The sequence below is a fragment of the Malus sylvestris genome, chromosome 4, assembly GCF_916048215.2.
Source record: "Malus sylvestris chromosome 4, drMalSylv7.2, whole genome shotgun sequence".
Taxonomy (NCBI): domain Eukaryota; kingdom Viridiplantae; phylum Streptophyta; class Magnoliopsida; order Rosales; family Rosaceae; genus Malus; species Malus sylvestris.
This window is the reverse complement of record NC_062263.1, coordinates 18,020,232-18,032,453: the sequence shown is the minus strand read 5'-3', so window position 1 is coordinate 18,032,453 and position 12,222 is coordinate 18,020,232. Positions and strand designations below refer to the sequence as shown.

The window sequence follows — 12,222 nt, the reverse complement described above, 5'->3', positions numbered from 1 at the left end:
TCTACATTTTCACTTCACGTTTTTGCACCATCTTCCTTCTCTCTCTCTCTGCAGTCGTTTGCCGGCTACCGCTACTTCTTCCCCAAATTCGGAAATCCTGAAAAGTCAAAGCAGACAACAATCCCAGCTCAGAGCTGAGTGACCGTCATCTGGTTCTAGTCAAATGTCGTCGTTTTTGCACTTCCCTGCCGTTTCTACGCTCCCCTCTTCTTTTCCCGGGGCTTTCTTCCCCGCCCGGCCCAAACCCACCTCGCTTTTCCACCACCGGTCCTCTCTCCCTCCCTCTCTCTCTAGAATTCGGTTGTATAAACTGTGATTAATATTTGCTTTATCTTCAGTGTTAAATGCAGATATGGAGAGGTGAATGTAAAGACGGATTTCAATTCCGCCACAATAGACGTTGTGGCCGATGTTAAACCTGAACGGGTAAGCCTAAGACATTGCTTTTTAATTTTCAATTCCTCAGCTTTAATTTCATGTTGTGATATGTATTTGCGGGCGTAGCCACATCGGTTAAAGCGGATATGCTCCCGCTATGCATTCGAGTTCAAATTCCCCTCCAGCGGTTTAGATTAGTTTAAAGTAGAATAATCTTAAATAAAAGTAAAGTAGGTTGCAATTATTTAGAAACAAAGAAAGTACATGTTGTGATATATTCTTGTCTTAGTAGGTTGTTGTGTTAGGAGGCACCGGTTTTGTTGGTTCTGCTATATGCAAGGCTGCGGTATCCAGAGGAATAGAGGTTGTTGGCGTGAGCAGGTGCTGAAAATTGATTCTTTTTTTTTTTTTTTTTTTTGTCACTTGGCCTGCATCTATTCATTTCTGGTTGATTTTTTTGTGTCTGAAATGTTTGCTTGGTTTAACAGGTCAGGGCGTCCTACTTACTCCGGTGCGTGGATAGATCAGGTTAACTGGGTGCCAGGTATGTCACGTTCTATAACCTTCATTTTTCTATTGCTTGCTTGCCATGTAATGCTGTAATCAAGTTTTCTGCTTTCAAACTTCATTTTGCTGCTGTAGAAATGCAAAAATCAGGTCTGCCTTTTGCGATTAGGATTTCCGAAAGGGAAAAAACAATTATATGATTGGAAGTATTGCAATATCGGGGTTTTTGTTTTGTTCTATGGTCTTTCGTTAAATTTTGAGCTTAAAACCGTTGTGTTCCTACGACATTGCTTTTACTGATTTTGCATTCAGTGACTAAGATTCTATCAGCTGTGATTTGAAAGTTATTATTAGAAACTGCAATTAAACAAAAAATGTGAAAATTCCATTTTTAATTGCCATTGATAAGAAAAAAGAAACTTATTGATGTTAATGATAAAGATAAATGGAGAAAAGAACTGATGCATGTAAAACTGTCGGTCTGGAAATTTAAAATGTGCTTGAAGTGAATATGATATGAGACTTGAGAAGGATGTGGCCTTATTCTTTTTGAAGAAGCCATTGGTTCTGTTTTAGAGTTTTTGAGCGTCGTTTATCTGCATGTCACATATGTGTTGCTTCAAGCTGATGAAAATCTTGGACTGGCTGGTAGTATTGGTACATATATCTGCAGTTTCAATGGATGCATATATTGAAGTAAGTTTTGTTATGCAGGAGATGTTTTCTATGTAAACTGGGATGAAGTACTTATCGGGGCCACCGCTGTGGTTTCAACCATTGGTGGTTTTGGCAGCGAGGAACAGATGCAAAGGATTAATGGGGAGGCAAATGTTGTTGCTGTTAATGCTGCGAAGGATTACGGTAGCAATGTCAATTATCACATTGCAGTAAATTAGCCCTTTGCTTTCTTTTCATATTTTTATTATTTGATTCACTCGTCTTTGTAATGAAGCTTCTATCTCACCCCTCCCTTCCTTTTCTCTTTTGTTCATTCCATCTCATTAGTACCCTTTGGTATCACTTCTCCGTGACAAGGCACTGGATCTATCAGTTGCAGTAATATTTCTTCAGTTTTTGTTAGAATTGAGGACTTTGAGTTTTTGTTTGTAAGTCAAAATAGAGAGGATGACATAGGGCTATCAAAAATTGAAGAGAAATTTGTAAGATACCTTGCCTACGGCCCTTGTATTCCCATGAGAGCTAGCACTCCAATAGGAATGTCTAAAGGAAGCTTAGAAATTCTTCTTATCAATTTCTGTGAAAGCAGGATTATTTGAATCAGGGAGACTGTCAAAGTTTGAGGTCTGACTTTGGTCAAGTGCTAGGTCAAAGTATATGTTGGGAAATTCTCAAATGCACAGAACTATGACCTAATACATACTGAATAAATCAAATCATTTGTGTTAACCCCATATCGGGTTCCAGGCTCCATACTACGAACGGTTTAGGTCCCCCAAGGTTATGCATGCTAAAGATCGAAAAAATAAAAAAAAATTCAATTAGCCATGTAACACTATTCAAATGATCAGATGAAACTATATTTTTTTGGTAAAAACACTGAAGTGATCATGATGATAATCAAATGGCTAATCGATCTTCGATTTTGTTGATTTTTGCATGGACTATTTGAATGAAAACTTAAATGAACACTTAAATGAACCATCATATTGTCTGGTGGACCCAAAAGAGTAGTTTTTCTATAAGTTACATATCGGTGCGTTTGAAAAATTCTCGTTAGATGTAAATGTATCAGTATATTCCTGACTAGAACAATGATGTTAATTTCTCATTATGTATATCATGGTCGCTTTATGCTACTCTTTCTTCAATTGTTTGCAGAGGACGGCTGAGATATATGGCTTTCATTTTCTTGTTCTTTTCCTTTGGCAGGAGTTCCCAAGTTTGTCTTGATCTCAGTGCATGATTACAATCTACCTCCATTTTTGCTTTCATCTGGGTACTTCACAGGAAAGAGAAAAGCTGAATCAGAGGTTCTCTCCAAATATCCCAATTCTGGTAATACCTAACTCTCGTCTTTCCTTTTCATTTTTCAGAAATTTTAGGAGACTAAATGTGAGGACTGTCTAGAATAGGCTATTTATTATCTTTACTAAAGAAGCGAGGGAGATGAGTGATTTAAATAATTGGAATATATTATTATTTTGAAGCCATTCGGCCCATTCGATTAGGATGATAAGGAATTCTCAGCTATATTGGATCAACTAGCAAAATGAGGTAGTAGTTTTTTTAATTTAATACTCACTAATTTTCTGGCAAACCTAATTAAACATACTTTTTCTGGATTTGATCACTTCTATTTCATTGACTCCCATTTTATTGGCTGAAGTAAGATATATAATTCCAACTTTGCCACGTCCCCTCATATTTATTTGTTTCCTGTATTTCTCTCCCAACATTTCTTTGTAATTCCAACTTCTGCAGGTATCGTGCTTAGACCTGGTTTCATATACGGGAAACGGAGGGTGGATGGTTTTGAGATTCCTTTGGATTTGATAGGTGAACCATTGGAAAGATTTATTAATGCTACCGAAAACTTTACCAAACCGTTGAGTTCTCTTCCAGCATCTGATCTGCTCTTGGCTCCACCTGTTAGTGTCGATGATGTTGCACTTGCCGCAATCAATGGAATCAGAGATGATGATTTCTTCGGCATTTTTACCATTGCACAAATTAAGGAAGCTGCGGAGAAGGTGAGGGTGTAAGAATATCTTTTGGTATAGGAAATTAACAGGTGACAGTAACGCAAACAGGTCCGAGTATAAATAACACCTGGTTCTGAAACCCCTTCTTGGTGGAGGATAAATTACGTTTTGCTATTTTGTAAAGACGAACAAGTTTTTTGTATGACTATCTGAATCAAATTTCATCTGAACATCGTTAGCAATTCGAATTCCTTGAAATCCATTATAATTTTTGTAGTTTTTGTATTTCAAATGTGACTTGCATCGACACTTCATCACCGGAAGGCCATTCGTTGAGGCCTTTACTGTTTGGAAATGTGAATATGGCTCATTCTCAAGCTTCTGGAACTGGTTTGGTAAAAGATTTAAAGAAAACTAATGAAAAGGGCTTGAAAACTTTGAGTTTTAACGATAAAGACAAAATAAAGGGTAAAGTGAATAGTATCAGGATTGACTTTTTAGTGTAAAAATATGGTTTTTCGTTAGAATGAACAGTACCAGGAGTTTTTCGATAAAGTTCCCAAGATTAAAACCCCCACTGCCGTTGACCTTCTATAAAAGTCAACCAAGTCAACCTCCACCATCTCTTTCACCAAACCTCAAAAACCAAAAGTTCAGCAACGACTACATAATCTCCTTGTGCAAGCAAAAGCTTTACAGAGAAGCCATTGAAGCGTTTAAGTTTTTGCAAACGAACACGAACCTCCCAATATTTCCCACCAACTACACAAATTTGGTTTCTGCTTGCTCGTCTCTCAGGTCTCTCGAACACGGCAGGAAAATCCACGGCCATATTTTGGCTTCCAATGACCACCCGGACATTATTTTCCAGATCCACATTCCTAACATGTATGGAAAATGTGGGTCGTTCGCGGATGCATGTAAGGTTTTCGATGCAATGTAGTAGAGAAATGTGGTTTCTTGGACTTCACTGATTTCTGGGTACTCTCAGAATAGTCAAGAGGATAAAGCCATTGAATATTACTTCCAAATGCTGAGGTCGGGTTGTATGCCTGATCATTTCACCTTTGGAAGCGTCGTAAAAGCTTGTTCGGGTCTGGGGAATGAACTGTTGGGGAGACAGCTGCCTGCCCATGTTATAAAATCAGAGACTGGTTCTCACCCTATTGCACAGAATGCCCTTACTTCAATGTACACAAAGTTTGGTCTAATTGCGGACGCCTTTGATGTATTTTCTCGTGTTCCGACTAAGGACTTGATTTCTTGGGGTTCGATGATTGCAGGGTTTTCTCAGCTTGGTTTTGACAAAGAAGCTTTGGATCATTTCAAAGAAATGCTCCGTCAGGGAGCTTACCAGCCGAATGAGTTTATATTTGGGAGTGCTTTCAGTGCGTGTGGCCGCCTTCTTAAACCAGAATTTGGAAAGCAAATACATGGGATGTGCACAAAATTTGGTTTAGGGAGAGACATATTTGCCGGATGCTCACTCTGTGACATGTAGGCAAAATGTGGGCATTTAGAATCTGCAAGAACAGTGTTTTATTGGATAGACAGGCTCGATTTAGTGTCATGGAATGCAATTATTTCAGGATTCTCGAATGCTGGAGATTCTGATGAAGCATTATCATTCTTTTCTCAGATGCGGCATAAGGGACTGATCCCCGATGAAGTTAGTGTTCTCCCAATACTTACTGCTTGCACAAGCCCTTCAACGCTCTATCAGGGTATGCAGATCCACTCCTACATTATCAAGGGGGCCTTTGATTCTATCGTTATTGTGTCCAACGCTTTACTAACAATGTATGCAAAGTGTTCAAATCTCTATGATGCATTTCTTGTGTTTGAAGATATAAGAAGTCACGCTGATTCAGTTTCTTGGAATGCTATTATTACCGCATGCATGCAGCACAACCAGGTCGGGGGAGGTTTTCCATTTACGAAATTTAATGCGTATTTCTGAAACTATGCCTGATCATATTACTTTGGGTAATGTAATTGGAGCTTGTGCAAATATAGCATCTCTAGAGGTTGGGAATCAGATTCGTTGCCTTACTGTAAAAAGTGGGATTGTGCTTGATGTTACTGTCAGCAATGGATTAATTGACATGTATACAAAATGTGGATCAATTGGAAGTGTGCAAAAGCTCTTCGGCTGGATGGAGGATCCAGATGTTGTCTCGTGGAGTAGTTTAACGTGGGTTACGCTTAGTTTGGATATGGAGAGGAAGCTCTTGACATTTTCAAAAGAATGAAGGAATTGGGCATAAAACCCAATGAAGTTACACTGGTAGGTGTCCTTACTGCTTGCAGTCATATCGAACTGGTAGAGGAAGCGTGGAAAGTATATAAAACCATGGAATCCGAGCATGGGATTGTACCGACAATAGAGCATTGTTCTTGCATGGTTGACTTACTTGCACGTTCCGGATGCTTACATGAAGCAGAGGCATTCATCAAGCAAATGGCATTTGAACCGGACGTTGTGGTATGTATGACTCTACTCGCTGCCTGCAGAACCCGTGGGAACGTTGAGATTGGAAAACGGGCAGCAGAGAATATACTAAAATTAGATCCTACCCATTCTGCTGCTCTTGTGTTGCTTTGCAACATCCATGCTTCTTCTGGCAGTTGGGATGATGTTGCAAGGTTAAGGAACTTGATGAGAGAAAGGGATGTCAGGAAAGTTCCTGGGCAGAGTTGGATTGAGGTTAAGAATAGGACCCATTTATTTTTTTGTTGAAGATTGCCTGCATCCTGAGAAAGGTAAAATATATGCAATGCTAGAGGAGTTGTGGTTGCAGATGCTGGATGATAGTTATGAACCACTTCAGGCATAGGCTTCTATTAGCAATGTTGAATTATAGTTTCCGGAACAAGAGGAAAGCGATACCAGGATCATCTAAAAGTTCTATTCTAAACAAGATTGCATCAGTAAGTTATGATCTAAGCCCCCATTTCGATCAGAAGGTAGGGAGGCACAGTCCCCACCTAAGGGAGTGGTTGTGTCCAGTGTGTCCTCAGAACCTGAGGAAATCCTTAGACCCTTAACAATGATTGGAGCAGCTGGAGAACAAGGTAGCAGTCAGACCTGCAGCACCAGGTAGTACACAGCGGCACTCTTTCACGTTCCAAAGTTTTGAGGCTTAAAACTATGAACTATAAAAAGATACGTGATGACAGGACGGGCATCGAACTCCGGCAGGTAAAGTTATCATTGGAGCGAGAAGTCCGCTTAAGGCTTCAATTTTTTTGCCCTGTTGTATCGACCATCTCACTTGTGTTAGTTCTTCTACAACTGTGTAATGGGTGTACTAGGCTACTAGCGACCAAAGGACACGCTACCTTTAGTGGAGGATGTTTCGTTGTTGAATTCTAGACCTGCCGGCATACATTTGACTGCAAAAACTCAAACTAGCATGGACTTGGGACGCAGTTATGGACTTCTGAAACTAACTTGGACCGTTCAGATGGATGCTAGTAAGAAAAACGAAAACATTATGACGACGAAACGACATTTTCCCTCACATCCACAACATTCAAACTGGGTTTCTAAATTACGAACAGCTTATTGATGGCTAAAAAGATAAAGGAGCTTTGGGTTGTTTCATAACTTGAATAAAATAGATGTTACTCTGTTTTCGACTTCAATTTGTAAATATAATTCTTGTACATTCGATCCGTACACCATCCCAAACTCTTCAGTTTGTAAATATAACTCATCGATAACAAATGATTGCTTTGAGGACTTCCAAATCAAAATTGCAAAATCTGGTTGCCGATATGACAATTGCTTTACTCCTTCTCATCTTTCGGTTGGGTTGATATCGATTCTCTTCCGGGTCGGTGTTTTTTCCACTTCTGTTTGCGCAAGGCCATGATCCAAGACGGAACTTCACAACCTGATGTTGACATCACATTAGCTATATTCCGTAGATATGGAATATCTGCCTCTGTGTAGAAAGTAATAGCTTCTCCCCTCCTCCCTGCTCGTCCACACCGACCTTCACAGAAAAATTACAAACATAGATTCAGTGAGCTCGTGAAATCATTCCCCGAAAACCAATTCAAATGGTTATAGCAATAACGTGAAGAAACTTGTCTGATACAATCAATGACTACGTAAATCACATACACCGTAATACAATTTTCCACAGGCATCAAACGAGCAATTGAAAGCCCTAAACATAATCATTAGGAACGATAAAAGACAGTTGCAAAAGATGCACAACAAATATTCATGCATAAATTTGCAGAGTTCAAGATCTGGTTAACAACAAAAGTACTTCAATTTGACAAAAATAAGTCTTATGAAACAAACCCAAAAACCAATGTCATATTTGTTCGATAGTCTTCCAAATTAATCACGGATTGAAGTTTCTATTAATACATTCCCTTAAACCATATACGATATTTCTTGTATAGAATTCTTTTTTGAAAGAAACTACTGACCATTATATCTTTTGTTTAACATATCCCATATTTCATGTACATAGGTTACAATCATAGGGACAAGGAGAGGCATACCAATCCTGTGAATGTACGCAGCCGCAGAATCTGGAAAATCATAATTAATTACACAGTTGACACCTTTGAAATCCATACCCCGAGCAATAACATCAGTGGCAATTAAAACCCATGTTTTTCCAGCTCTGAAGTCATCTACAGCATTTTCTCGCTGCATTCCAATTTATAATTAGTATAAAGGAGATTGAAATTACTGTTCAAGTACATAGAAATAATAACGCATATAACATGGGGAATCAAGCATGATCGTAGTAGTGGAATCTAATGTTAAATGAAGTGCGCCCAAGTATTAATTATGGAATTCCAATCCACTGTAAAATAGCAAGAAAATGTCAAAATTCAAGTTCGTTCTTATTTCCATGCAAACCTCCTCAGAACACACAGATATCCAGACCCGGCCTTTTTCATGATACCATGAAAACAAGTGCATAATCAAGTTTTAACATCAGTTAAAGGTTTCCTTTATGTCGAGTGGAATGGTAGAGTGCCGACATAAGTAGACTATATAAGGCTTAAGGTTGATCATCTGATAACAATTGGGAACAAATTACCTGTGTTTGTGACAGATCAGAATGTATGGCACCAACTCTTACATTCTCAAACAACAGTTCTCCGTAGAGTTCCTTAGCTCGCTCCTTGCTTTGTAAAAATATCAGCACTGGTGGATTCAGACTCTACTAACAAGATAAAAGCATAACAAGAAATTGGTCAACACATCAAACCGATCCAGCTGAAAGTCTGGAAATGTTTAACTAACAAAACATAAATGCCAATTACAAAGATTAAATTTTCTAAGAACTTAGATAATTGGTGGATATTAAATAACATTTGGTTAACTTCACATAATTCCTTGTTTCGCCGTTATCTAGATAGATCTTGTAGCATTTTCAAAATTGCCTCTCCTGTGCTTTACTATCAATTGTGTATTTCCAGGACAGGACCTACAGTAGATAATGGCCTTATTCAATTAACACAAGGTCAGAAACTGTATGAAGTGCCCTTGGAATACTATTTGATACACAAGGACTTGTATTCCATATCATCTTTGAACTCGATCCTGAAGCAGTTATTTAGAAGAGGTTGTAAATATAACCAATCTTTCTTAAAAGCAAAATGTTGCCTCTATCACCAACAAAGCATACCTCCTTAAAGCTTTGACGAAGTGCTAATAGCTTCCCTTCTTCACTTCCAGCAAAGACCAGTTTTTGCTTGATAGTGTCAGAAGCAGTATTTCTGTATGGAAACATACAAAGAAAAGATGCAAGTCAATGGAACCACTGATGCAATTAAAGGGAACCACTTCGTGATTTTCAACAAGATAAAGTCAAACTCACTTCCTGCCAATGATAACTCGAACAGCATCATGCATTATGGTGCGGGCAAGCTCCTCAACGAAATCAGGTAAAGTAGCACTAAATAAGGAGCGAATAATTGAAGGGTTCGAACATGCTTTGACCACAGAATCAATCTGCTTTAACAAGCCAAGCTCAAAAAGCTTATCAGACTCATCCAATACCAGATACTCAACCCTGTACAACACAAAAAAATTATGAGGAGAAAATACCAATGAGCCACTATAAGAATGATCGTTTTTACTGCAAAAATCTTCATTTGTACACAATGATTTCTTGTTTCTACCAGCATCTTTTAGTTTCAAACTTTCTATGAACAAAAGATGAATATATGCATCATACGCACCTGCTTAAATCAACCTTCTTTTTCCGGATAGCCAACCGTAACCGAAGTGGAGTAGAAATGAGTATATCACAGCGTATTTTTGAAAAATCGGCATTTCTTGCAAGCTCTTTGGTCATTAACTTGATGTAGAATTTATTTCCCTTTGCCATCTTTTTGCACTCTCTGGTTGTCTGAGCAGCTAACTCACGTGTTGGACAAAGAATAACAGCTCGGATACCATCCTTAGATGTATGCTAGTTATATGAAAAAATTTCATCAGAAAATCTCAGCCATCAACATTTGCAGAAAGAAACAGTTGAATGCATGAGCAATACCTTAAGTTTCATTAGCATGGGAGAAACAAAAGCAAGAGTTTTTCCAGATCCAGTTGGAGCACAAGCAAAGCATTCTCGACCCTAATAAAAAACGATGACAAAGGCGATGAGGACATCTTTCAAAACCAAAAGTCAACCCGTGCTGAAGTACTGTTGAAACTGAAGCCTTATATAACCCGGTGATCTCTTACAAAACAATGTAAAATTTAGCAGATAGCATAAGTAAGAGACCATACAGATAAGAGGACTGGAATAGCCTGCCTTTGGATTGGCGTTGGTTCTTTAAATCCAAGTTCTGCCAAATTCTGAAGTAAATATGGCTCGCATCCATATCTGGAAATAATCAAAGATTAAAAACTCTCATTTTTATCATGCTCCTAAGGAAAATATCAAGCTCGTAAATGAGAACTTATAAAAAAAATCCATCCAGGCATTCACAAAACCAACAATATCCACATATGAATCCTCGGTGTTCGAGATCAAAGGCAATACTTATACATATCCTACCTAAGAAACACTAAAATAAAAAGAAAATAAGGAATACCTTGAGGATAAGTCTGCAAAATTATCAAGTGGTGAAGGGATGTTATTCCCGGACACATGAATGTTATACTTCTTTCGCGTCAGCGAATCCCGCTGAATCATATAAAATCAACTTTAATTTAAGCACAAGGAAACTGACAAACACGAAAAAGATGAAGGAACAAGAAGCAGAACCTCGAGTTGCCGATTCAACTTCTTCTTCTGCTCCGTGATTTCATTGCCAGGCTTCTCTTTCCCCGCTTTCGCTGCCTTCGCCGATTTTGAGGTCTTAAAGACACTAATCCCCTCCACACCCTCTATGCCATCACAAAGTCAAACAAATCATATGAAAAAAAATAAATCTTTTTAGGTTTCAAAGCATACAAATTCAACACCAAAAACAATGAAATTACCGGAAACCTCCCCCTTCCGCTTCCTCTTCTTAACCGGCACTACTGGCTCCTCCTTCTCTGCCTCCACCTCCGCCTCAGATTTTGGAATTTCCAACAAGCTCGAATCTTCTACCACTTTCTCGCTCTCTTTGTTCTTCTTAATCAAATTTCAAAATTTTAATTTGACAAATAACAGAAAAATAAATAACGTGATACGCTTTTCTGAGAAGAGAAGATTCGGACCTGGAATCTGGAGAAGTCCGTGGCAAACTTTTTCCGGTTGAAGTTGACGCCGGAGAACAAAAATGAAGTGCCTTCTTCCATGACTGGCGGCGGGTGACAGGCGACGGGTGACAGGCGGCGAATTGGCAGCGGTGAAGTGGAAGCTCTGTTACAATTTGCGGGTTTATGAGTCGCTCGTTAAACCCTTTGGCTTTTGCTCTTCCCCGCGAGTGCTTCCTTAACCGCTGTTTTAGGTAAATTACATGGACATCCTTTAACGTTTTAAAAATGATATCTCTGCCCATATAGTTACTTTAAATTGCATTAACGTAATTTTATTTTGGGGGATTTTATTATAGGTCACAAAATATTATGAATATTAGAATTGAGTCAGTCAATATTCGCGCTTTTTTATTGGGGTCTAAAGAGAAACATAAAGAAGGGGGAATTCACCTTTAGTTGCAAGGGCAAATGTATACTGAGATCAAGGTGATCCCAAAACCACCCAGAGGCCGGGAAACACACATGTAAAGTTTTTGTAGGACACTCCGAATATTTGGTATGGATTCCTTTTGTGTTCACTAAGTGATTTATATAATGTTCATTAAGCATATTTCGACATCACTCCATAAAAAGCTCTTGATAACACTTATCATATTGTTTCGGTAATGTCAATATTTGTTGACATATGCATAACATGGTTCGACTTACAACAACAAGACCACCAAGCATTCGATGAAATACCTAAATTAATAAACTGATTTTTTTGTGAGCTTTGTGCTCTATTTCTATCTAAAAAATTTGAACTTTAACATTAGGCCTCCCAAAGGTGGAATCCTAGATTTGTCACTCCTTAGTTGGAGAGGAAATTGTTTTTATTAACCTTAGTTGTATAGGATAATTGTTTTTATTAACCTTAGTTGTAGAGGATAATTGTTTTTATTAGCCTATACTAGAAAATAAAAGGGAGTTTTAACGAAACACTCTCGGTACAGTCCCCTT

The 12,222-nt window shown here is 38.4% G+C and overlaps 2 protein-coding genes and 1 pseudogene across 4 annotated transcripts; 2 read left to right on the top strand and 1 right to left on the bottom strand.

Annotated features, from left to right (window-relative positions):
* Positions 1-3,824, top strand: LOC126619463 (uncharacterized protein At1g32220, chloroplastic). Of its 2 annotated transcripts, none has more exons than XM_050287860.1 (7): positions 1-267; positions 351-426; positions 671-759; positions 867-922; positions 1,600-1,746; positions 2,776-2,901; positions 3,328-3,824. In XM_050287860.1, the coding sequence occupies exons 1-7, from the start codon at positions 164-166 to the stop codon at positions 3,606-3,608; spliced, it is 879 nt and encodes a 292-aa protein (XP_050143817.1). In that variant the 5' UTR covers positions 1-163; the 3' UTR covers positions 3,609-3,824. The 2 variants fall into 2 exon arrangements, with proteins under 2 accessions (XP_050143817.1, XP_050143816.1); XM_050287859.1 differs by having other exon boundaries at positions 339-426.
* A 102-nt stretch (positions 3,825-3,926) lies between these two features.
* LOC126619461 (pentatricopeptide repeat-containing protein At3g53360, mitochondrial-like) lies at positions 3,927-7,101 on the top strand (annotated as a pseudogene).
* A 46-nt stretch (positions 7,102-7,147) lies between these two features.
* LOC126619462 (DEAD-box ATP-dependent RNA helicase 57-like) lies at positions 7,148-11,467 on the bottom strand. 2 transcript variants are annotated; one of them, XM_050287857.1, is made up of 12 exons: positions 11,242-11,467; positions 11,020-11,155; positions 10,802-10,923; positions 10,629-10,720; positions 10,321-10,417; positions 10,085-10,165; positions 9,771-10,003; positions 9,407-9,601; positions 9,215-9,305; positions 8,624-8,746; positions 8,073-8,223; positions 7,148-7,549 (listed from the first exon to the last, which is right to left on the bottom strand). In XM_050287857.1, exons 1-12 carry the CDS (start codon positions 11,320-11,322, stop codon positions 7,341-7,343), a joined length of 1,611 nt encoding a protein of 536 aa, XP_050143814.1. In that variant the 5' UTR covers positions 11,323-11,467; the 3' UTR covers positions 7,148-7,340. The 2 variants fall into 2 exon arrangements, with proteins under 2 accessions (XP_050143814.1, XP_050143815.1); XM_050287858.1 differs by having other exon boundaries at positions 11,020-11,152; positions 11,242-11,466.
* Between the last annotated feature and the right edge of the window lie 755 nt (positions 11,468-12,222).